This window comes from Camelus ferus, chromosome 12 (assembly GCF_009834535.1).
Source record: "Camelus ferus isolate YT-003-E chromosome 12, BCGSAC_Cfer_1.0, whole genome shotgun sequence".
Lineage (NCBI taxonomy): Eukaryota > Metazoa > Chordata > Mammalia > Artiodactyla > Camelidae > Camelus > Camelus ferus.
Window position 1 is genome coordinate 37,812,053 of NC_045707.1, and position 25,764 is coordinate 37,837,816.

A 25,764-nucleotide genomic window follows, 5' to 3' on the forward strand; every position below is an offset into this window, starting at 1 on the left:
GAACCATTCCCACCACTCCCAGCCCCTGCTCCCTGTTGACTTACAAGCAGGAGAGCTGGATTTGCTGGAGGAGTCGCTTGTAAAGCTCTGCCTGGAGCACTCACAATCACTGAGTGAAGCCATGCTTTCGGAAAACCGGGAAGAGTCTGAATCGCTTGGCTGGTCCTCACCCACACAGTGCTTCTCGCCATTGAAGGGCATCTTGTGTCACTGGAGTGTGGGGAAAGAGAGAGCACCTGCACAGACAAACAGACCCTGCGTCAGCATTCCACGGTACCTCCACCAGTGGTGCCCATGCTTCTTCCAGCACTGACAGCCCTGTTGCATGTGTCACAGCACTGGAAAGGCCCCCAGAAGATGACTTCATCCTTTCCATGGCACCCCAGCCAGCTATGATGGGGCCTGCAAGACTGCCTTCCAGAAAGGGATTCCACAGCCATAGGTGTGTGCTCACACAGGACGTACCTAGTGTGAACATGGAGCTGCTCTCAGCAATGATAGGTCATCAAAAACAGTGCACAGAACACACACGCTCTCCTCCTGGGGTCGCTAAAGCATGGGAGGGTAAGAGTAAGAGTGTGGAGTTCTGGGGTCAGACTACCTGGATTTTAGAAGCTTGTTCTGTCTTTTGCCATGTGACCTTGGAGAAGTCATTTATCTCCCTACCTCATCAGTAAAACTGGGCTGAAAGACTAACCTCATAAGGTTGCTTAAGGATGAAATACGATTAATCTTATCCAAGTGCTTAGCACAGCATTCAAATATCAGCTATTGTTATTGTCCCTCTGTCTTTGTTTTAAATAAAATACTTTTGAAATCATCTTTAGTTATCTGTGAGCCTCTTGGAGAAAGAGGAAGACTAATGAAAATCTCTGGCTGGCAAGTCTATAGGGTTTTCTTCTCCATTTTCCCATGAACTGCTATGCTATGAAGAGTAAGGCTTGATATTTGGTTGGTACTTGACAATTTACAAAGTACCCACGGCCACCCAATGAACAAACAGGCACAAAAGATCCTGATTCACAGGCTGGGAAAGAACAGACTCTGGAGACTTACTGTAAAACCAGTCCCTTGACTCTACATCCAGGGCTGTTTCTGGGACATCAGACTGCTTCTCAGGGAAGGGAAGTTGGGCCCAGACACCCCTGAAAAGGAGATCCAGGGCACATGGGATGCTCAGAACTGAGCGCAGGAACCTCAGCCAGGCCCATGAAGGGGCTGGCCCTGATATGAGTGTGGTGTTAGCTGACACTGAGGGGAAATCCGAGCCTGAGGAAAAAGGAACCTCAATTCCTGAACGGACAGTAATGATAGTAAGGGTTCACTGAGGCTCTTTAAACCTGAACTGGCCCATGCAATGAGGTGCTCAGATCTTTTAAAGCTGTCAGAATGTGAAACCATAACTACCTGTAGACTGCCTGGAAATGCCTACACAGTTTCTCCAATGATTCCTTTCATATGTTTTAAGTGCCGACTATGCACCAGGCACTGGGAAAAGTAATGGTGAAATTATGCAGGACCATCCTCTCATGGCTTTCAAGATCAGTTGCCTAAAACTGTGTGTGAGATGCTGGAGGACAAGAAAAGGGAAGCCAAGGCATTGCTGAGGAAACATGAGAAAGGAGAGGCAGGGTTAGGACCAAGGGGGATTGAGCTGAGAGAAATGATGGATTTTTTTTGTTTTTTTAATGGAGGTACTGGGGATTGAATCCAGGACCTCATTTGTGCGTGCTAAGCATGCGCTCTATCACTGAGCTATTTCCCTTCCCTAAGAAATACTGCTATTTTTTTATCCCTTGGGTGATGACAGAAAAATGGATGAACCTGGGAGGGACTTATTAAAGGTGAAAATCCCAAAGGCATTTGCCCCTGGCCTTACCTAAACAACCTTCTCCAGTCCTGGCACTTGTAGAAATGCACACTTGCTCAGCACACCACTTTTGCAAACAGAAAATCACCAACTCTAAGCAGGCTGTCCCTGCAGACCGAAGGGCATGGAATGAGGTGGAGCTGCCAGGAAGCCCCCACGTAGACACATTTGCCTTTTCCTAGAGTCCCAAACCAACCACCTCGGATACAGGATATAAAAGGACCTGAACCATTGCATCCTCAGTGGCGAATTCACCTCTTTTACCCCAGGCAAACTAGATCCACCTAGGGCTTCAACTCCCATCTGCTGAAGGAGGTGAGGGTGGGGGTGGTGATAAGGACAGAAGGAAAGGGTCTGCTTTAACCCTTTCACTTGCACCAAACCCCAAATCCCAAGTGAAGTGTGTGTCCTTTCCTCAAGCTTTCTCATTCTCTTTGCCAACATTTTATTTCTCATTGATGGTATTTCTTGCAAATGCTACCTTCTCCAGGAAGCCTTCCCTCTACACGGTGGCCAGAGCTAAGGGCACTCTGTACACCTGCAGCACATCTCCTGTATCCGCACAATAACGCTTAGTCCCTTGTAGTTATTTTCCTCTCAAGGTTACTTCCAACTCTCCTTAACAAGGCAGGAACTGTGTCTTGTCCACCATCAGTGTCAAGTATGTGACAAGTATTCATTCTGTGTCAGCTGAATCGGAACCATTGAATCCCAGTTAGTACAGCTGCAACCAGAACATTTACAAACTGGTATCACCACACATTTACTGGCCTGGCGCTGCCAAAGTCCAAGGCCTGCAGCAGAGAACCTACCACCTAAATCTGCCTTATTAGGCTTAAGACTCAATATTCCTTGGCCCTGTCATGCTCTTACTATTTCCACTTGATTATTTTTTCCAGTCATTCCACTGTAATAACTGTGTTATGTATGTTCTGCTCCCAATTTCTCTTCACTTTGGCTATTTTTCCAAGTAAAGGTGAATAAAAGCTTTTATCCATTGGAATTTATGAACTAGGTTAATAGCTATAACTGTCCATTTCATATTCTACTCCAGCTGAACAGCACACTTTGCAGGTTTCTTAATTGTGTTTAACAAGGCAGCTAAGTATGAAGATTTAAAAAATAAAAAGCTCTAGGTTAGGAGGTAGAGTTCCAGGTGTGAGGCCCAGTCTGTTGTTGATTTGCTGCATGACTTTATCACATCTGCTCTCTTCACCTCATTTTTCTGAAGGGGGCGGGCAGTGGGCCAGCTATCAGGTGCCTTTTAGTGAGAAATTGGTAAAATGCAATAAACCCAAAGTTCCATGAGGCATCACTAGAAGTTCTGAGAAATTAAATGTGCTCATGGCAGACATGCTTAATAACATGCGCAACTACGCTTTCTTCCAACAGTCTACTAGAGGTAGAGCTTCTCGTAGAGGGGATGTAACAGAAAATTTAAAAGCTTCAAAATGTTTAGAAATTCTTGTTTAGTTGGTAGAAGCCTTCATATCACAACTGGGTTTTAATGGATCGAAGCAGAAACTTTTGTTTGAGGCTAAAATGCTCACTATTACTCTATCAAGAAATTGCCTGCTTCCTCATATTAATAGTACCTAACTCATAGGGTTGGTGTAAGATTTTATTCAGTCAATATATGTAGAGTGCTTGGAATAGTGTCTGACAGAGTGAACAGGACACAGATGTTTGCTATTGTTAGTATTATTTGCTTTTATAGTTGTTATCATCATTATTTTAGGCATTAAACTCTGGAGGGAAAAATAATTTTATTCCATGATGATAAAAGCATGTTTCCCCTACAGACAACAAAGACAGGTAGTTAATCTAAGACAGAAGTCTTGCATTCGTTTGAATTACAAAAACCAAAAGTAACATTGTAAACTGACTATAACTCAATTAAAAAAAAAGCAAATGGCTCATCATGGTGTAAATTGTCTTTTGGAAGTTCATTCACACTTGCTCTTACCTTTCTTGGTCTTGGGTTTCCATATAGGTCATCTTGGGACAAAGCTACTTGACTGAAAGGCTCAAGGGTAATTAGACTGCTTTTAAAGCTATTTTGGATTCTCTCAGAATAGTAATAATGAAAACAGGTTGTTTCTTTAAGAAAGGTAATGCTTCTCATACCTACAAACTTAGATCTACTTAACCTTCATCATTGCAACTCACCAACCAACCAACCAACTTCTCAGGAATACTGCATCTCATCCTGCCTGGGAGGATTTATTCACTGGCCAAAAGTAAAGTCAATTTGAAGACAGACACTAACTCCAAAAAAAGCCTCCAACACTATAGTGTGTCACTATTCAAAAAGAATAATCAGTTTTCATGGTACTGTTCCACATTTTATAATATTAATGGCAATATTATATCATTCCTTCCAACATCAATAATTGAGAGAAAGCAGGCAATTAAATATTCTCTGTTGAATGAATGGATGAATGAATGGCAGTACGACCACTAACATTTTAGAGTGGAGGGGGCAAGTACAGAGACCTGAAGGAGATAGTCCGGTGTTTCACCACAGCTGGAGGGTAGATCAGTTTTTAAGTTGCCAGTGAATCCTCAGTCTTCGCCCAGATTACTTTACTTCCTTATTTCCCTTCTGCAGCAAACTCTGTCTGGAGATGATCCTGTGCTGGTTCAGGATTGCGAAGATCCACCAGTGACAATGCACATGGCACAGAAGCAGTAAGAACACTGGCTCTGGAGCCAGGTGGACTAGTTCTTGATCCCGACTCTCGGTATTTACTGACTGGAGACAGGGAACTTAACCATTTACAAATTGGGAACAACAGTAGTATCTACCTCTAGAATTGTTGTGAAGAATAATTGAAACAGTCTATGTCAAATATTCAGCTCCTCATAGGTCCTTAATAGATATCAACTATTATTTTATTCTTATTAGAATAAATTATGAATTTTAAAAGTGTCAATGCCATAAAAAACAAAGAAAGGCTGAGGCTATGTTCCAGATGAAAGGAGACTTGATACCTGAGTGCAAGAGATGATCCTAAATTGGATCCCGTACAGGAAGAGGGGAAAATGCTATAAACAGACACTTTTGGGCCACTTGACAACATGGTTACAATACTTGAATCTACTGTCTGTATTACAATGTTAAATTTACTGAAGTTGATAAATGTACTGTGATTATGCATTTAGGAATAAAGGCCTGTAATATATAAAACTTTCTCTCCAATGATTCAAATGAGAGAGAAAAAGAGAAAACAATAAAGCTTATGGAGCAAAATGTTAACAGGCGAGTACAAGTCGAAGGTAGACATAGAGAGTTCTTGGTACCATTCTTGCAACTTTTTCTGTAAGTTTGAAATTATTTCCAAGCAAAAGGTTAAAAGAGAGGAAGAAGTACTGAACCAAAAGTTCAAGCCTAATTCAGAACAGCCCAGTCCCCTGCAGTTTTTAGGTCCTGATTGTTCCCACCACTGCAACAGCTTAGATACCACTCTATTATGAAAGCTCTTCCAGACAGTCAGACTCATCCCAGTGTCCTTCTTGAACAGTGCCTAGTGAATAAAACAGGAAATCTTCCAGAGCCCTTCCTTCAGAAGAGGTGACAGAAAGCATCCCTTTCAAGAGTTCTTCTCCAGGTGGGTTCTCTTTTCCCAAGAAGTCTCTTGGCAGTGGTTTATAATCCTTCGGTGATTGGGCCCCTGCCCATTTCATCCTGTACCATACTCCCACTAACCCTTAATGCTCCAGACACAATGGCCTTCTTTGGGATCCTCAGACATACTAAACTTCCTCCTTTGGAGCACTTACACCTGCTATTCTCTCCCAGTGGGATGTTCTACTCCCTGATCTCTGTGTGGCTGGATCCCTGTCATCATTCAGATTTGAAAGCAGATATTACAACTTCTAAGTGAACTTCCTTGACATCCTCACTCATTCTATTTAAGTTAGTCATCTCAGAACACTGCCTGGAATAGAAGCGGAGCTCAAGGAGCATCACTGATGAACAAATTAAGCCACACTATTCACAAGACAACTTGGGCTGCCCTTCTCTGCCTCACTCACACTGCTCATATTTGTATTATGCAGTCACTTAAAGTACAATAGGTGTCTGCAAATCTGCCTCCCCACTAAATTTTAAGCTCCTTGAGGGAAGAAGATATGTCTCCCTTGTCCAATTTCCAGTGCCTATCTCAACAAATTTCCAAGGCATCCATAATTCAAATTAGCAAAGACTCACAATCCTAGAGCTTAAAAAAGCTTTTACATTGTGCCTTTCCACCCTCCTAATGTTAACTGATAGTAAATAATAACAATTGAAGCTAATAGTTATTACTTACTAAGACTTGGCCCCTATGATATCAGTGCTTAAAATGTATTTTCTCCTTGAATCCTCATTATAACCTTGTTAGCTAGGTTATCATTATCTCTGTTTTATATATAAGAACCTGAGGCACAGACAGGTTAACTTATTTGCTTGAGGGTTCACGGCAGTGGCAGACGCACAACTCATATCCAGGCAGTGGATCCCAAAAGTTTGTGCTCTTTACCACTCTAGGACAGCCGGAGAAAATCTGGTGTATCACTCATTCTTTTCACTCCCACTCTGCCAAATCGATCTACCCATCACCACGTGAACACTTGCATATGTGGTAGCAAGCTGACCTTACCCCTGGGGTGGCTGCTCAAGAGCTAAACCATAAAGGGCATCACTGAAAGAGTCTACTGTCCAAAATCATTCTCAATTACCCTGCTAGAGTGAAAATCCCCCATCAGGGAGCCATTCTTTATGCACTGCAAAATCCCTCCTTAAAATCCAAATATTATCAAAAGGGTTAATTGCTTACAGCTAGCATGAGTCAAAAGCATTTTGAAGTGAATTCAGTTTATCTAGCAGGGCCCTGAGGAATGGAACCCATCCAATTCAGGTTAAGTCATGGAAAAGAGAAAATTTCAAGAAACATCTAGTAGGCATCAGCCTTCAAGACCAGATCAAGGTCAGGTGCAAGGGCAAGTATTCACATACTTGTAGTAAAGGGCAGGGGAGTAAGACTGGGCTCTGAAGGAAAAAAACTGCAGATGACATGGAAAATCTTCATCTTCTGCAAAATACTGCTTTAGAACGAGTCCTAAACAGTAGCACTAAAAAGTTATTCACACACAGCAAAGCAAAAACCACAAAGCAGGGAGGAAGGTGCCTGCTCCATTCAGCTAGAGAATACCGGTCTTCATCAAATTAGAGCCAACAAAGAGCTAGATAAAAGCCAACAAAGCCAGCCATTGTCTAAAAAAGCAGATGTTCACGCTACACAAAACATTACAGCATCAGGGAGAAGGATTTCTAGGCACTTTTCACATTAGAAAAACACTTCTCCCACCCCTGGCTGGCCTGTTTTAGTACCTGTTTCCCCTTCTGGGCCCTCAACCACCCCACAAAACGGCACTGAAGCTGCTTCCATACGACTGGGTATCTTCAGCCTTGGGCAGCTTCAAGTCAGGCAATCTCCATGGGCTGCCAGACTGATGTATGAAATCCCTGGAGGCAAGAGGAAATGACAGGCAGGGTGCCTCCTAAAGAGGGAACCACTGCCATAACCTCATTAAGTTTGGTAGGTAGGACAGAGCAAGGTCTCTGACTGGGCTGGAGGCCATGGGACCACGGGAATCACGGGCCTAGGGGCCCAGCGGAGACAAGGACAACTTGGCTAGTTTCTTCAAGGTGAAAGTAACAGGACAACCATCGAAGACAATATTTCCCCTTTGAGTAAGACTCTTCACGCCTGTTACCACATTTCCATCCTCACCTGTGCTCTATCAAACACCTCTCTTTATCTGGACTAGATTTTTGCATTTAAAATACATTTATTATGAAAAGAAACTTTATATCATTGTGAAATCGCTCGGTATAATGGAACAGTTTTTCTTAATACTAAGGAAAACACTTAACCATATTCGTCCACGTGCCACCTCAAATCATCGCTGTTACCTCAAGTGGTGCCACCCAGAGTGGCAGCTGTGGGAAGCACAAGCCATCCCTGAGAGCCCTGGGGTCTGAGCCCGGGCCTGACGGGCATTTCCCGCCTCTTCCGCGTTTGAGGGGACGGTCAAGGGGACGGGTTGGGAGTCTGCACACCCCTCGCCCACGTCCTCCGGCCGCCCCTCCCCTCCAGCGGCACGTTTCCTGTCAAAACAAACCCTTGGGGAAGGAGACGGCGGAGGCTTAGCCGAGTACCGAGGAAACCCCGGCAACAAACCCCAAACACATGCTTGGAGCCCCGCCCGGCCCCCAAACGCAGCTCAGTTCGCCCACCCCAGCCGGCCCAGATCGCAGGCGACAGGGTGCCCCCTCCCGGAGCCCGGATGGTGGGAAGCCGCTTGCGGCGCGCTCGCTGGCACGGTCCCAATGCGATGTAAACAGAGGCCAAGCGGCCCCGACCGCGGCGCCTCCAGGGCCCATAGCCCGACACCACGCCAACACTGGCCGTGGCCACTAGGCGCCCGCGCCCCGCTCCTACGCGGGACGGCGGTTCGAGGTCAAACAAGGGATGTGGGGGGGGGGGGCGGGGTAGGGAGCAAGAAGCGGGGCTTCACAGCCCCTCGCCCCAGCGTCCCAGGACGGAGCTCCGAGATGGGGTCGGGGAGGCCCTCGGGTTGCCCTGGGGCGAGGTGTCTCCCTTCGCTGGCCTGGGCTTATTACCTCAGAGCCGGTGGCCCCCTCCCCTGGGATGGTACACACCGGGTCCGGCGCGGAGACAGGCGGAGGAGAAAGGCGACTGAGTGACCCCGGGTCAGGGGTCTCTGAGTGTCCCCTCACCGAACACGGCACAAACACCTCAGAAACTCACGAGTCCAACAGCCCTCAGCCTCCCCGGTCCCCTACGCGGCATTTAAAGGGCCGGGAGGGACTCCAGGGAGGCATCCACGGCGTGGCCACCACGTAACGGGAGAGCGGGGGAAAGACAGTATCCGGTATAGGGGGAAGTCTTGGGCACTTCAGTTTCGACAGCAGAATTCTGACAGACCTGATCTAATACAAGCAATTTACCTCAGTGTTCGGATGAAAGAGGCCAAGACGAGCTTGGATTAGGGGTGTTTGGGATGCGAGCTGAACGGTGCCCCTCCCGTAGGCTGCGATGGTTCAGTCCGAGAACTGCTAGGGGCGGGGAGAGAAGTGTTTACGGAACTGGGGCAGGGGTGCCTTCCCAAGCCCCGGGTGTTGGAGGCGGGGCCTGTCGGGCCCAGGGGGTGGGGCCTGTCGGGGCGCTAGGAGCGGGGCGAAACTGCTTGGTGATTCTCCTGTGGAGCGCTGGACTGACACCTCTGGGCTCCCGGGGCGCACCACCTTAGACAATGCTGCAAGCTCCCCGGCCGCGAGTGGAACTTTTACTGCCCGAACACCCCTCATCTAGACCGGGGCGATCCAAATTGAGTGCCCTCTATCACACCGTCTACACAGAGACCACCCAATCCACAACGGGACAAGTGCCTTCCCACGCACTTCTGCAACCAACTTGTCACTTATGTTTATGTCTGCACCTCCACAGAAACAGGAGCCCAGATTTGCTTATGGCTGGACAGAGCGATTATCTCCTGGGATTCACACCCATTTAGGATCTCTGAAGACAAACTTCGTGCGCATGCAAAAGATAAAGCGTCTTACTTCCCCTAGGGTTCAAGGCAGCACCTATCTCTGAGAGAAGTTTCGACAGAGGTTAATGTAATAAGCAGTCCCAGAGGACCTCTGTGCGGTCAGGCCTACTGTTCAGCCCTGTTGTGGGTGTGCTTTGGGATGTACATAAACACCCGTCCCCCCACCGCAAACATGAAAACCCCTGTATCTTCTGCCGGGTGTAAATTGATGTTATTTGGGAGATAGTTTCTTGTGAGAATGTAAGTGACTTTTGTATAGGCTCGAGTATTTCCATTTAGTTTTGAAATCATGTCTGGATTGTGGAGGCAAAATTGGTTGTAGGAAAAAACAAACAAACAAACCAGGAACATTTTAAGGGTGGGTAGAAAGTCAGTTAACCTAGGTGGAATCATTCAGTTTTACAACAGGGGCTCTGCTTGCGTTCAAACCCTGGCTCTGACATTTACTGCTATGAGATCTTGGTCAATGGGAATAACATGATAACTATCTCAAGGGGTTATTGTGAGGACGAAATGAGATAAAGCATGTGAAGTGCTTAGAGTTGTACACAGTAAGCAATCAGTGTTAGTTGAAACTATTTTGGCAAACCCCTCTGAACAACCTTAACTAGTGATATATATTAATTTGTATTTGTGTCTTCTTATGCCACTCTCTCCTCCTTTCTCCTAAAATACACAACTTGACACAAATCAAGAGATTAAAGAGAAAATGCTATGGCCACCCATGTTCTTTCCTATGAACCTTGTTTATGTCATTTGATGGAATTAGCAGTCAGGTTGACAGAAGCCTCTAATTTCAATTCTTGCCAAAGTACAACCACCACACACTGCCATCACCACGCTAAAAACTCTACAATAGAAAGATTAACTAAAAATATCCATCAAACTTCTGAACACTGTCACAATGACATATTATGGCTTTGTTTCCTTTGTTGGCTTTGTAGGAGTTTGTTAAGTATTGTTTTGCTGTATTACATAATGTGAAGCAGGTAAGCATGAGTCAGGAGAGTTGTCCAGTTTACCTGGGTCATTAGCTGCCTGACCCTGGGCATGGCACTTATTTTAAAGCTCAAATAGATATCTCTCAAAGCTACAAGGAAGCAATTTTTGTCAAAGCAGGTGAGTCAAGTTTCAGCATGTGCTGAGGTGAGAACCTTGAAGGGGAAGAGGAAGGGTAACATCAGAGACCTTTGCCAGAGAAAGAAAATACCCTGGAAAAACAATCTTCTATTACATCAACATTAAATAAGTTGCTATCTGGAAACCTTTTCATCAATTACCTGACCAACTTCCTGTAGCTGGGCTTGTATATAAAAGCACTTTGAAGAAATATAGTACTGTAAAGTATTAGAGAGTTTCCTTCAAAAAGAGAGCCTTGTATCATATTCTTGCTCAGAGAGCTCAGGCAGTCATAGAATAAAATCCTCCTTGGTCAGATTATGTTCATGACCTTCTGAAAAAAGTCTTAAAAGGCAACCTCTTTAGTAAGTAAAATAATTAGCCTTTTATTTGAAGAAGGCATACTATCACACCTAATTTTTCTAACTTTCCTTTTTTTAATCACTTAGAGAACTCATGATAAAGCAATTTGTTTTCCTCTATAAATTACACAATAGACTACATCTGATCTATTCCTTTGGCAAATGACTAAGGGCAGATCAAAATTTATGCTCTGTAAAGAAATATAAATACTAATTTTCTTTTGACACATCTTAAATCTGAGTTTTAAATTACAGTGAATCCTTGAAATAAATCAGAAAATCAAAAACTGTAATTTTAATATGGATTTGCAAACTCTCAACCATTTAACTTTTATAGTGGAGCTGCATCTTGTGCTGATCTAGCATCAGGCAAGTTCAACTAGGCAGACTCAGATGGGACATGGGGTGGGGAGCACAACAGCATGATTGGGATCCTGGCAGTGATATTAACCCCCTCGCTCCGTGGGAATTATGAGGCTTCTCTTCCTGAGTTGATGTCAGTTTCCAAGCTTTTTCTTACTTTCTAAGCTTCTTATCCACGGCTGGCTTCATGTGCAAGCAGTGGCTCAAGGCCCTACACTTGGAAGAGGCCCACAGTTGGCTTAATGTTCTACTGCTGCCAACTTGAAATTCTCAATATTTTTCAAACCAGGAGCTCTGCATTTTCCTTTTGCATGGGACCTCAAAAATTATGTAGCTGGTCCTGATCTCACCACACAGAATATGTCTGGCATTTGAAGGTATTTATTTTTCCTTAATCTGTCCCCAAATATAAATCAGTTATTTTATCTAGTACTCAGCTGAAGAAAGACATATCTGTTTCAATGCTGTAGGCAAAACAAACAAACAAAAAGCCCTGGGTGTTTTCCAGGCCTTCTGGCCCATTTAAGGAAATTTCATGGATAAATTTGACTGCATATGATTTTGTCCTTATGTTCTCTCTGTGGAACCTAACCCCTCATATAAGATATGACTCCACAGTAAGTAGAAAATTGATTAAATGGAATCCCATTTCTGTTTCTCTCCTCTAACCATCTTAAGGTGCTAGGAAGAGCTAAAAAGCAGTAAAGGGCAAAAAAGGCAATAAAAAGTAGGAGAAAGAAAAATAATTTGGCTAAGGTACAAACTAGATAATCGGTCACTGAATGTTCAAAATTTAATCACATCTTCTTGGCATTTTGTCTTTTTTTTTTTTTTTTTTTTTAATCTTGAATAGAAGGCAGATTTAGATCACAGACCAGCTTTGGGAGTGAATCAAAATGTTGATGCACCAAAACCAGTTTTTTTCCCCTGACTCCACTGAACTGAATTGGTGCCAATCATTCCAATTGCCTTTACCCTCACACCTAGCAGAGTAAAAAGGAAACCATTCTTAATTAGTAACCCCTCCTGCCCCCCACCTTCACCCTCAGTGGGCCCCCTCCACTTACCTGGAAACCACTGTTTTCTCTTGCAAAGCAGAAAAGAGTGAGGACCAGCAATGAAGATGGCTCTGGGCAGGAAGTGGGAGGGGCCGAGCAGAGTTGAAGCTCAAAGGAGCACCTATGAGAGGCCAAAGAGGTGATGGCTCAGAGCTCAGCCAAGGCAGCCAGCTCTCTACTCCACCTCTGGGTCAGCAGGCAGTTGTTTTCTAAATGTCTTCATAGTCCTTTCAACCATGGATGAACATTTAGGTCCTCACTTTAAAAATCAATTGGAATACCCAGTGTGTTGGGGCAAGAGCTTCTAAAGAAAGAAGCAAAACTCAGAAGCCAAAAAGGAAAAGATTAAGAAATGTGACTCTTCAGATAGTGTTCAACTTAAAAACACGAGTTATATAACAATCATTATGCGGTGATAACACTTAGGCTCGAGAGAGAGAGAGCTGGCAGTAGAGTGCATGTATGTATTTTGTATATATAAAATGCATAGAAATAGACTGAAAAGTTATCCTCCAAACTGTTTGAGAGGCAAGATTGGGGGATGTTTCTGATTTACTCTACAGACATACAAATTGCTTATTTTTTTTTACAGTGAGAATGTATTCATTCATACATTATTAATGTAATTTCACACTGTCATAAAATACTATTCCTATATTTGTATGCCCTCCTAAATATACCTCAGTGGTGGTGGGCTATTAACACTACACAATAGCTTTCCCATCTCCTTTGTATTTATATTTTTAGAAGTCATGATAACAAAAGGAGCTTTTATGTAAACTGTGGAAAGGAATCAATTTGCAAAAAGCCCTTCACTCTGGTATGTCAAAATTATTTATGCTGGGGTGAGGGGGTGGAATACTAATCTTTACTTTTTAAGTTGTTCCCTTCAAGCCCAATTCTTAGGTAGTCAAAATGCATAGAGTTTACTTTCATTTTAAAAACATGTTTTTCCCCACCTGCAACCTCTAAGAATTTCTTTCCTTTGATGATAAACCAAAGTGGTGGGACTTAAATAATTATACTACTTTTGAGGACAAAAAAATTGAGAGCCCTGAACACTCAGTTGTCTGTATAGTAGGTTTTACCTGAGTTCCTGGGGTTCTGTAGGAAGAGATTATATTAGGGAACTGAGAGTTTATGACTGACCAAAGAGATATTCAGTGACTCACAAAATTGGATGGTCAAGAATAGAAACCAAAACTAATTTCATGGCTTCTCTACACACACACAGACACATGGAGTGTCACGTGCAAAGTTATTACTTATTGGCGTAATTATCTAACCTCCATAAAAACATGCCAACAAGCATACCAGCACTATATCAACTAAATGCCCAAAGTATTTATAATCACATTCCATTACTCTAGAAGGGTGCTTGGACCAGCTACTGGTGTGGCTGTGCCTTCCAGATAGTAAGAATGAAATGGTGCCAAGTCTCCTAAAATACAAAACTGTTCATGCTTCTCTCATATGTATATGTGAAGCAGTCAGGAAAAAAAAAAAAAAAAAAGAAGTAACTTCTGTTGCAACAAAATCTGGAGTAAAGAGCAAAAACAAAGCATTTTTGGCCAATTCCCTGATAGGGATTCCTGGCCATGACATTGTTCATGTTATGGGTACACCTCTATGTATATAGTCAGCAAATCCTGAAAATCAGGATACAACATAATTGTGGACAAATGAATTTTAATGCTCAAACTGAACTCTTTATTTAAAAGAAGGCTATTGTGATTATACTTGTAAATTTTAAAAAATTTACAAGCATATGTAGATCAAAGTTTTCAAAAAGCAAATCAGTTCAGGTATAAACTAACTGTATATAAAGAGCAAATGTATTCTGGTAGAAAGAGGTAGTGCTTCAGATTCACACATGTCAGAGGGCTCATGTATACCACACATTATACATATGTCCTTCTCTTCATAGGTGTAAAATGGGGATAATGATGTTGGGGGGGCCATTTGTTGTTTTGGTCCAGCTTCCCAAATGGTAATCCCATTATTACTATTTATTATGGAAGCCAAAGGTGGGAAGTGATATGGTAATCCCATTAATATTTTACTATTGAAACTGAAAGGAGGAAAGACATTCTTTCTTCCCACACCCTGCAAGCTGGACCATGGGCATGGGACCAAAGCAGGTCCTACTGGATGCTGCCCACCACAGGCAGGTAGGGTTGCTTCAGAGCCTGCAGTGGTGGATCCAATGCATAGTGTCCCTAGCAGATCATTCCTGTGACATGGTCTTAGCTCTGCCCGACTTCCTTTAGTACTTTCCACAGCCTGGTTCTTCAGCCTTCCTCTCAATTCCATGAACCACCCAAGAGCATCCTGATATGTCTGCTCAGAGTAGGTGTCTATAATTTGCCACTGAGAATGTTGACTGGAACAAGAAGCCCACAGTTTGTTGGAAAATTAAAAGAGAGAATGTATGTAAGGAGTTGAGCAGAGCACCAGGTACATTGTATGGATCAATAAACTATAGATACTATTATTATACTCTTGTTATTTATGAATCCAATATTTACAGTTTCAACTGGGCAACAGTTTCCTGAGCCACTTAAATAAAGGTCCATGTGATAATTTAAAATTCTGCTGAAGACAAATTTGAATACAATACGTTGGTGGTCCAGAAGCCATTTAACTTAGCTAATAAATGAGCCTAACATACCACCCAGTATTGACATATCAGTGAGAATACCCATTAGGCCAGTCACTCAGGATCCATTCGGGAAAGCAAGAGTCTGTTCCACATAGTTCAATAGACGGAATTCAATTGGGAGAAGAAATTATATACAGGAAGGAAGAGCTGAAAGTCCTGTTACAGGCTGGTGAAAAGATCCAGATAATAGAATCAGTGAAAAACTACTTCCATCCCTAGAGCTAAAGGAATAAAAGGACAAAAGCAGAGCTCAGGCATCAGGACTGCCCAGTGGGAGGTGAGCCCACAGAAGGAGGGACTGATGGTGAGGTAGAATGATAGAGAAGATAAGCCCCTACTGAAGGTTTTCTAAAGGTGGTAGGGTGGGTGAGGGGAGGAGAAGGAGGGACAGGAGTGGGGGCTCCTCCCCTCTTTCCATCCTTCTACGTCCCTCCAGAGCCACCCATTAGCTGAACCCTGAAGCCAGTTGGCAAGGGGGGACTGGGAAATGTAATCTCCAGGGATCAGCCCCCAAGGACCCAGAGCAGAGCAGGGGAAGGAAAGGCAAGAGAAAATTAACTCAGACAATTTTAAATATAATTTCTTTTTTCTCCTTTTCTTTTTGATTTGGTTGAAAACTAAGAAATATACAAAGTAGTTAGAGGGAGCAGAGAGCTAATTGTGAAATTTAAGAAGGAGATATATTCCCTCATCTCTGTTTAAATTGGAAACAGATCTCACTGTCCCTTTAAGTAAGATCAAAACTATGTGGGAGCTGACCACAGAGGTTCTTGAGGCAAATGTAGATAGATCTTCTGGAGCTAGGATAAGCTGAAATAAACCCCAGGCAAACCAAGAAAGATTAAAGATCAGTTAGGACTACCCAGAATTTTGTGAAAATCGGTGTTTGATTAAGCAGTGTTTTAAACAATTAAAACGACTTATAAAGACACAACAATGTAAGCCTTTTCTTTTGGGGATAGTAGCTTGGGGTTGGGGAAGAAATTACTATAAATTAAATTAGCATAAAAGAGGGTGGGTTTATAAAAATAAATCTAGATTTGAATTGCAGCCTTACCACTTATTAGCTATATAATTTTAGACAAGTGGCTTAAACTTACAGAGTCTGAACAGTCCTATCTACAAAATGGGAAGAATGATACCCAACTACGTGGAAATCTCACGAAAATAAAATGAAATGTAGGTATATATGAATATGCTCTGAGACTGGCTAGCCACTCATATCTGTGTTTCCTTTTCCTTCTGGTGCACTGCCTTCCAGAGATTAGGTGTTAACATGTGACTGAGGTCTGGCCAATGGAGTGGGAGGAGACAGATGGGTGCCACTTTCCAGGCTGGCCCTTAAACACCATTCTCCCCATCCAGGGATTGTGTGCCAGATAATGTGGAAGCCCTAGAAGACAGAAGTCAGAGGATGGAAGGAACCTGGGTCCCTGGATGCCTGTCGGTCAGGAAAACCCATTTGGACTTTATGAGGGAAAGAAGTAAGCTGTCATTTAGATTTGGAATATTTGGTTTTATATTCATTTAGTGTGTGTGTATATATACATATGTATGTGTAATTATATAACACATGTATATAATAACATCATATAATAATATAATTAAATATACCTTAATTTATTCTATATATAATATATAAAATAAATAGATAACATTTTCATTGATTATATGATATATAATGAAAATATATAATATATATTAGGATAACTAAATTATATACCTTTATTTGGTATATGTAATATTTATTACTAACATGTATGACATATAGAACAAATATATGATCAATATATAGCATGCTTTTATTGAGCAGTTACCCTGGGTCAAGCTCTGTTGTAGGCATTAGAGATACAAGATAGTCAAGGAAGGGCCCCAGGCTTCTGAGAGCTTACAATTTAGGAAGGAAGACAGATAATAATTCACAAACATATATGATGATTTTAGGTAGCAGTAAGTGCTATGGAAAAAATAATGCCCACAAAGAGGACTGAACGTGATGGAGGAGGGGAGTGGATGTCACGATTTAAACACTCTGTCTTTGGAGTGAACATTGGTTGCTTTGTGTCTGTACATCAGACTCTCCTACTTCTTGCTATTCCTTCTCAGTCTTTGCAGGTTCTTCTTCCCCTGACAAGCCCTCTAAATGACTTGTCCCTCTTGTTCTCAATCTACCCACATCTCCTCCATGGGTACCCTTGTCCCCTTCCATGACTTCCCAAACTATGTATGTGCTGCATCTCTCCTGGACTCTCTAACTTCTTCTCCCTTTGAGTGAATGAGGAGCCATGAATCACAAAACTTGTTTTTGACCACATCATTTGTAATTCCTATCTAAGTAGTCTGACATCTCTCTTAGGAACCTGGGAGTAGTTGTCAGCCACTTCCTTGGGGCTGCAGATGAAACTGAAACCAACGCTGTCCATTAAATATCCTGTTAAATCTGTTCCTTCCACTGGACCCCATGAAGGTAGGGGCTGCATCAGTCTTCATAATTGTCTCTTCAGTGCCTGGGAGAGTGTCTGGTGCATTATTCCATTCTGCATAAATATTTTGTGAATGAATGAATGACCAAGCTACCCTAAGGCTGTCTTGAGGAATGGGTTAGTGAGTTAGCCAGAAGGGGAAAGGGAGTCAGTGTTCTAAGTAAGAGGACAGCAAGACAAAAGGCAGAGGTGAGAAATAGGAATGTGTACAGACTTAAGAAGCAAGTCCAAAGGCTACATTCCACATTATTTAGCTGATTTTTCTTTATTTAAGACTCATCAATCTACTTTTTTTCAATCCTATGCAAAATGAAGGAAAAAGAAAAGATGTTAGGGAAAAAAAATGCAAAGGGTCTGGCATGGGAGCACATTGGCATACTGAAAAAATAGACAGGAAGAAAGTGTGGCTGGAGTGTACTGACTAAGAGAAAAGAGGTGGGAGATTGAAATTAACTCTGGGAGGCTGTGGTAGTTGGGAGGCTGGAGATGGTTGTCCTGGGGTTGTGCTGGTAGCCTTGTCCCTTGCACAGGTTCCAACTATGGATAGTAGTTGGCTGTACTTCTTTGGAATTCTGACCCAGGGGTTCACTTTGAGGTGCAGCTTTCTTAATTCCATGTCTGACAGTAAAAAGGAGATTACCCAGGACCAAAACAATTGAATGGTACGTGAGTGAGAACATAGTGTCATCAAAGGCCCACAGGAAAATCCTCCAATGGAATCTGAGTTGACAGCATCTCCTGGTGATTCATTTTTCCTTGCCAAAGAACAAATGGAACTAGTGGATGTCAACCATCGCTCTTAAGGAAGGCATGCCAAGGCGGCTGCCCCAGTTTAGTTCAGATGCTTTCAGCTTTGAGGAACAGAAATTCAATTCAAACTGGCTTAAACAGTAGGGAAATCATCTCCCATAGCAGGAAGTCTAGCAGTATTCGGTTTGTTTGCGTATTTTGACATGCATATCTTTATAGATAGAATCCTCTGAACTGCTCAGCATTTTCTTTTTTTCCTGACATCTCCTAGCATGCTACAAACTGTACTTACTTACATTAATTAGTATCTTTTTTCCTTATTATTGTTAAGCTCCTAAGTGCCTAAATTGGTGCCTGAAACAATGCAACAAATAAATATTTGCTGAGTGAATGAGTAAAAGGATGAATTCTCTTCCTTTGGATCCCAAATGAGGCAAAAAGAGAGTCACGATGGCTCCTCAATTTCTCACCTGAGAAAGTAGAAAAAGAGTCTGGAAACTCTCCATTTGCCGGAATGGTTCCCCTGTGGCCTCCAAAGAGACAAGACTGTAAACTGCAAACCAAACACCGTTGCAGAGAGGAGGGGACTCTTCTGTAGGGTTGTGAAGGCTGAGTAGGAGTTTACAAGGCAAACATGGAATAGGACAGGGAGAGTGACACTCCAGAGAGGGCAAATAGAATATACAAAGATATGGATGCATGAAGCAGCACTGGGTGTTTAGAGAACTACAATTAAACTTCTGGAGTAGAGTGGCAGGAGTGGAATTACCAGAATTGGGGTTGGAGAGCTGGGCAAGGGCCAGAGTGTGAATACTTTGAATGCTCTGATAAGGGGCTTATTTTAGGTGATGAGTTTTTATCAGAGAGTGAGAGGGTCAGATTTGTATTGAGAAAGATCACTCTGACACCCAGGGACAAGATGGATTTGAGAAGGGTGAACAGGAGTCATGAAGACCCACTCTCTTCGGAAAAATAATAAAGCTTGGCAGTTTCCCACACTTCCCACCAGGTGGAGGAAGTAGGCCAGAATGGCTGGGTTGCTGGCTGGGGCGTGCGGACAAAGAACAGGAGAAACCACCGGCAAGGGACTGCTCTCCTGAGAAGGAAGCTTCTTAGTCAGGTGCCCACAAGGCTGGAAATAACTGTGGCGGTTGGAAAAAAAAAAATCCTCCAGCAAAAACTGGAAGTCACTTAAATGTTCAAAAATGGAGGACATGTTAAATATCACAAAACTTTCACATACTGGGTTACCAGTAAGCCACTTAAAGGAATGAGGTAGATTTGTGTATACCCACATGGAAAAATGTCGAAGTGAAAAATGCGTCGTAAAATAGTGTACAACATGATCCCTGTTGTGCAAATGCCTAGAAAGATGATAACTTTAAGAGAGGGTTTGCGGCCTGTTGACTGTGTGTGTGTGTGTGTGTGTGTGTGTGTGTGTGTGTAGCTGTGTAACAGTTTTACTGAGGTATAATTGGTATGCTTAACTTTTTAAGAAACTGCAAAATTGGTTTTCAAAGTGGTTGCACCATTCTACACCTCAACAGCACTATATGAATGTTCCAGTTTCTCTGTATCTTTGCCAGTATCTGGCATGAACAGACTTTTACATTTTAGGTCTTCTAATGTGTGGTTTAAAATTTCATTTCTTTAATGATTAATGATGTACATTTTTCATATACTTATTTGCCATCTGTAAATCTCTTTTGGTACAGTGTCTATTCAAATTTTTGTCAGCCAATGGCATTTATATTTTACTTTTTATTTCATAACGTTTAAAATTTTTAGTGACTATATATCTTGTTTATAATAAAGCTAATTTAAAAATTTCAATCCAGAGCACAGTAATAATTATAATTTCAACTTTAAACCTAATAGTATATTATGATACTGAAGGCAAATCCTGATTATATATTTAAGAGGTAAAATATTTGGTTTCTAATCTCAGATTACTAGGAAATGACTTCAAATCTAATATGATTTTTATTTCTATAGATTATTGCATTTGAGAGATACCATGAGTTGAGACTCAAATGAACCTGGCTTCAAACTCCAACTCTTCTACTTATTAGCTGTGTGATCTTGGGCAAATTCTCAGAGCTTTAATCTCCTTTTTTTGTATATATATCTGATATATCCTTTACTTCACAGGCTCACTTGGGGTATTAAATTTAATATTTTGTTATATTTAGCACAATAACTAGCATGTAACGTGTTCCACAAATATTAGAACTTCTATGACAAGCAGTGTGAGTGTCTTAACAAGCAATGGTTCCATGCTCAAAATTCAAGCTAAGACTAAATAAAGCACAGTCACAGTATTTTGTAAAGGAACTGTTGAAATCAATGTCAAGATAGGAAACATCCTTTGTGAAAACAGAGATCACCAGCCCTCCCTCACCCTCATTTATTTTTAAAGAATCTGACAAAAGAGCTCTGGTTTGCACTTGGTTTTGAAATGGGGAAAAAAAACAGGAAACAGGAAACTTAGGTTGAAAATGGACTTTTTTTTGAGTATCTTAGCACATGTTGAGTTTCTTTGGAGAGCCCTCAATATCCTCTGTTGCTCAATCTACCGAATAGTCTTGCAGACGCTCACATTACCCTGCAGAGTGGTGCAGTGCGAAACTATTGTTTCACACATTTCAAATTGGGGTTATTGTCAAGTTCGGGTTATTGGGGTTAGTGTCAGTCACAAATGCTGTATATCGTGTAATGCAATGGAAAGAACCTTGGAAGCCACAGCCAAAGAGAAGCTTTTAGAAGGGAAATACAAGGAACACCAGCTGAAGCCATGAAAGGAGCCCAGAACTCAGGACTCCTGTGTGTCTGGCCCTTGACTCTCTAAGGGGCCCCAATCTCCAGGCTGCTCCATCTCCTTGAGTCCCATGGCACTTCGCCCCCACCTTTTAATAGCACCAATAACCTGGTATGGGGATTATCTGTTCAATAAGCCGTGAGTTTTAAGAAACTTAATGATTAAATTCTTAAGAATTGTGGCTTGTGTATTTTTCTGATACTGTCTATCTCCAGCATCTGGCACCAAACAGGTTCTCAATTATATTTATATATTTAAGAGTAGCAGAAGAAGCGTTAAAGGGTTTGCTATCCACCAATACAACTGCTCTGTAAGAAGGGTGGAATGGCTTCGATGAAAGTTCCTTTTGTTCAGCTGGGCACCGGGAAGGGTCAGGAGCTGCATCTGGAAGTTGGGGCTTGAGTGAGCTGATGAGCTGAGTGTACTGGAGAGAACAGTTTGGAACTTCGTCAGGAGTGAGGGTGGGGGAGGGAGGGAGAGAGGGAGAGAGGGAGAGAGGGTCCTGTGAGGTACTCATAGAGCAAAACAGCCAATAAATAATATATCTCCAGGGACAGATAGCCAAAGGGCTTTGCTTAGTTCTGTTTTGTTTTGTTTTCACAGGGATGTTTAACATGCTCGTTGCAGTTGTTTGAGTTTCAGCAGTGTAAACTTCTTCCTGCCCTCCAATACGTCTGATGAAGTCTGCATGTTCAGATCACCTTGTAGAGTGAGTTTTCTGTAGAAACCGAGGAAGGAGCTGAGTTTCCATCTGGGTCAGGGACAGAAAGGTGAGACCATTTCCTGAATGAACTAGTTCAGGGGAGTCAGGAGTTGGAGGCAGAAACAGCCTTAAGAAAGTAGGCTCGCAGAGAATTTGCAGATACCTTGGATAAAGCTTTTACCCTTCCCTTAGGACATGAATTTGGGAGTTTCTAGCTCGTTTTATCTTATGGTGCAGAGAGATTGCAGCTGATGTCTAGGATGCAAAAGGAAGGAGAGGAAGAAAAGAAGGAAAGAATAAGAATGAGAAGAAGAAAAGATAGCCAATAACGTAAGAGTCAAAGAAGGGAGAAAACATCAGTGCAAGAGTTAGGGGCAAAAGCAGAAGTTCTCACAAAAGAGGTAAGCTCTGAACTAGCTTTCAAGGGTGGGCCTACTTTTAAAAGAAGCTTATTTTATTTATATAGTTAAATGTAAAGTATTTCTCTATTTTCTATTCTTATTGGGGAGGGGGGCAGGTGCCCAGTGGGCTTTGGTTCTGAAAGCAACCAGGCCAGGCTCTAAATCCTGGCTATCAGCTATGTGACTCTGGGTGAGTTACTTAAGTTCTCTGAGCTTCAGTTTCTTCATTTGTAAACTGGAGACACTAAAAGTACCCACCTCTTGGGCTTGCTGGGAGATTTAAATAAAATAATCTATGAAAAGTACTTAGTGTAGGGCCTGGCACAAGATAAATACTAAGTGATACTCAGTATATGGTATCCATTTTTATGTACATTTATTGAATGGAATTTGAAAAATACAGAGAAAAACAGAACTGAAACCATCAATATTTCCACCATGTAAAGGAGAAAACCACAGTTAACATTTTGGAGTATACCTTTCCAGTTTTCAGTTAATGTATATCTTACTTTGCCGTTTTTTCTTTTTGTATTGCCAGTCATCCTGAATATAAAATTTAAATCCTAATTTTTATGTAGTTAACATAAGAATTTTCCCCATCTTATTATACTCTCTTCAAAACATTTTTAATGATTGTGATACATTAAATTGAATTGATGTATTATAATTTATTTAATCATTCTCCTATTGTTAGACATTTGTGTGGATCCCAGGTTTTTTTCCGATTCAAAATGACTCAATAATAGACAAGTCTGTGCATAAACCTTTTCCTTTATTTTGTATTGTTTCTTTAGAAATGATTCCTAGAAGTGAAATCACTGCTGTAGAAGGTATGAATAGTTTTAATGCTCCTACTTGTCAAGAGAATTCTGAGGACGTCTAGAGGAGGGGTCCCTATCTCCGGATTCTTCCCTTATAGTCCTCTTTTTGCCTCTTTTCCAAGAGGAGGAGGAAGAAGAGGGATGTGATTAACCAGATGCCCAGGCACTCACTGGGTCATCTTTGCCAGCTGGCAGAATCACTAGGCAGAAGGAAGTCTGGAGATGGTACAGTTTCTCTTTTTTCTGGCAATCTGTTGAAAGCAGTCTGAGAGATAAGGTGGCTCAGAGCATGAACTCCCAGAGGACACTTGGACATTCCCTTTGTTCTCAAAACTCCCATGTGGCAGGCAGGCCTGGGACCCGCCCTGACTTTGCCGGGGCTCCTTTATAGGCTCAGAGTCAAATGTACTTTCTCTTGAGATCTCTTCTCTGTGGTTCCATCTCACCCAGCACTGATGCATGTGTACTATATCCTTCCTTGCAAGTGGCTGACCCAATACTCAGGTCTGGGTAGAAGTCTGCTCCTTTAGGTGTCTAGCAATGACCTGGAGGAACAGTTTTATACATTAGAGTTCTGCTTTGAGGTGCAGAGCCTAAAACCCAGCTAAAAATAAAATTCACCCTTAGGGTTTTGCCTCCCTTGGGGACCACCTGGGGAAGTTTCTTCATTTGTAAAGTGGGGATAATAAAAGTTTCAGGTGGGATTTGAGTGCTGTCAGTATCTCTGGCTGCACCGCCCGAAGTTCTCTGGATCGCTAGAGAAATCCAGCCCAGGTAGACCCGGAAACTGGTGTGCTGGTAAATGTTTAAAAACTGGCTCTCCAGAAAAAAGAAAAGAAAAAAAGAAAAGAAAAGAAAAGAAAAGAAAAGAAAAGAAAAGAAAAGAAAAGAAAAGAAAAGAAAAGAAAAGAAAGCCTTGATTTGCAGTGTTTGCAGATTTCCATGGGCTAGAAAATCCCCTGTGGCTGTAGAGTAAATAGTTCTAACAGGGCTGATTTCAAATTCTGTTTAACAATCAGTTCACAAAATTCCTAAAAATTTAACAATATGCTCTTGCAAGCCAGAAGGAGCCCACTCAGGTATACACTAAGGGAGGTGGGTGATACTCACATTATCAACATGTAGGGGAGAAGGGACACGGAAAATGACCTCAGATATCACCTCACACCAGCTAGAATGACCGTCATTAAAAAGTCCACAAAGGATAATTGCTGGAGAGGGTGTGGAGAAAAGGAAACCCTTTTACACTGCTGGTGGGAATGTAAATTGGTGCAGCCTCCATGGAGAACCGTATGAAGATTCCTTAAAAAACTAAAAATAGAGTTGCCATATGATCCAGCAATCCCACTCCTGGGCATACATCCAGAAAAGATGAAAACTCCAACTTGAAAAGATACATGCACCCCAATGTTCATAGCAGCACTGTTTACAATAGCCAAGACATGGAAGCAAGTTAAGTGTCCATTGACAGATAAATGGACGAAGAAGTTGTGGTATATTTATATACAATGGAATACTACTCAGCCATAAAAAGAATGAAACAATGTCATTTGCAGCAACATGGATGGACCTAGAGATTATCATGCTAAGTGAAGTAAGTCAGACAGAGAAAGACAAATATCACATGATACCACTTATGTGTGGAATCTAAAAAAAAAATGATACAAATTAACTGATTTACAAAATAGAAAGAGACTCACAGACATAGAAAACAAACTTATGGTCACCAAAGGGAAAATGGGGTGGGGAGGAATAAATTAGGAGTTTGGGATTAACAGATACACACTACTATATGTAAAATAGATAAACAGCAAGGACCTACTGTATAGCACAGGGAACTGTATTCAGTATCTTTTAATAACCTTTAATGGAAAAGAATCTGAAAAATGTATATGTATAAAACTGAATCACTCTGCTGTACACCTGAAACTAACACAACATTGTAAATTAACTATACTTCAATTTTAAAAAAGGAAGAAAATGACCTCGGAAATGGTGGGAAACAGGGAATCTAATGCAAACAGGATTCTCCCTGTAAACCAACCTATTTTTTTTTCCACTACAGATATACTGTCTGTATGTTTTAAGAGACATGACTATTGGCAGTTTCCAGAGTCACATCCTCCTGAATCACAACCAGAGAAAAAGCAGGGCTCACCTCCAACCAGTGCTGGTTTGAAAATTCCAATGAAGGGTTGACCAGCCTTTAATCTTGTCCTTTCCCCTTGGTTCAGAATGTATGCGCACTGCCTGAGCATCATGGGGTCTGTCAGAGTGGGGCACAGAGAGTTGCTGGTCAGATAGAACCAATAATTCCCATTACAGTGACTATCTCAGAGCCATCAGGACCCGGTTCTCATTTCTACTAGTCTACAAAGTTGCCGAATCAATGACATCATGAAGGAGCTGTTTCATCCTACCTTCCTTGGCATTACATTTCATAGCTGTTTAAAAAGAAAAACAAAACTCAGCTAATTTCATAGGCAAAAAAAAAAAAAATAACCATTGGTATTTTAAATATTTCCTTTTCTTATATCACAAGTAAGGTTAGCAATATGCTTCTATGTGTTGAATAATTGTATTTCCTCTTTTGTGAATTATTTTCATATCTTTTTCTCACTTATCTCCTGGGGCTTTAAGGTCTTTAGAAAATCTCTTCATTCAACAAATATTTACTGATCTGTTATTATAGTCCAAGTATCTGCAGACTTTGGAAATACAACAGCAAACA

At 41.9% G+C, this 25,764-nt stretch overlaps 1 protein-coding gene and 2 long non-coding RNA genes across 11 annotated transcripts in view; 1 reads left to right on the top strand and 2 right to left on the bottom strand.

Moving 5' to 3' along the window:
• The window catches only part of TCP11L2 (t-complex 11 like 2), a 41,188-nt gene extending 28,641 nt beyond the window's left edge, over positions 1–12,547 (bottom strand). Inside the window, exons 1-3 of one of the 9 annotated variants that reach the window (XM_014566863.2) lie at positions 8,580–8,736; positions 1,880–1,978; positions 45–236 (exon numbers count right to left, since the gene is read on the bottom strand). In XM_014566863.2, the coding sequence (XP_014422349.1) occupies positions 45–201 (157 nt within the window). In that variant the 5' untranslated portion in view covers positions 202–236; positions 1,880–1,978; positions 8,580–8,736. The other 8 variants (XM_014566864.2, XM_032493423.1, XM_032493421.1 and 5 more) reach the window with 8 other exon arrangements.
• A 3,885-nt stretch (positions 12,548–16,432) lies between these two features.
• LOC116667682 lies at positions 16,433–22,676 on the top strand. The gene is made up of 3 exons (XR_004324653.1): positions 16,433–16,541; positions 17,414–17,524; positions 21,712–22,676. It is a non-coding gene; the product is annotated as an uncharacterized LOC116667682 (long non-coding RNA).
• A 131-nt stretch (positions 22,677–22,807) lies between these two features.
• Positions 22,808–25,764, bottom strand: LOC116667683. The gene is made up of 2 exons (XR_004324654.1): positions 25,192–25,764; positions 22,808–23,578 (listed from the first exon to the last, which is right to left on the bottom strand). It is a non-coding gene; the product is annotated as an uncharacterized LOC116667683 (long non-coding RNA).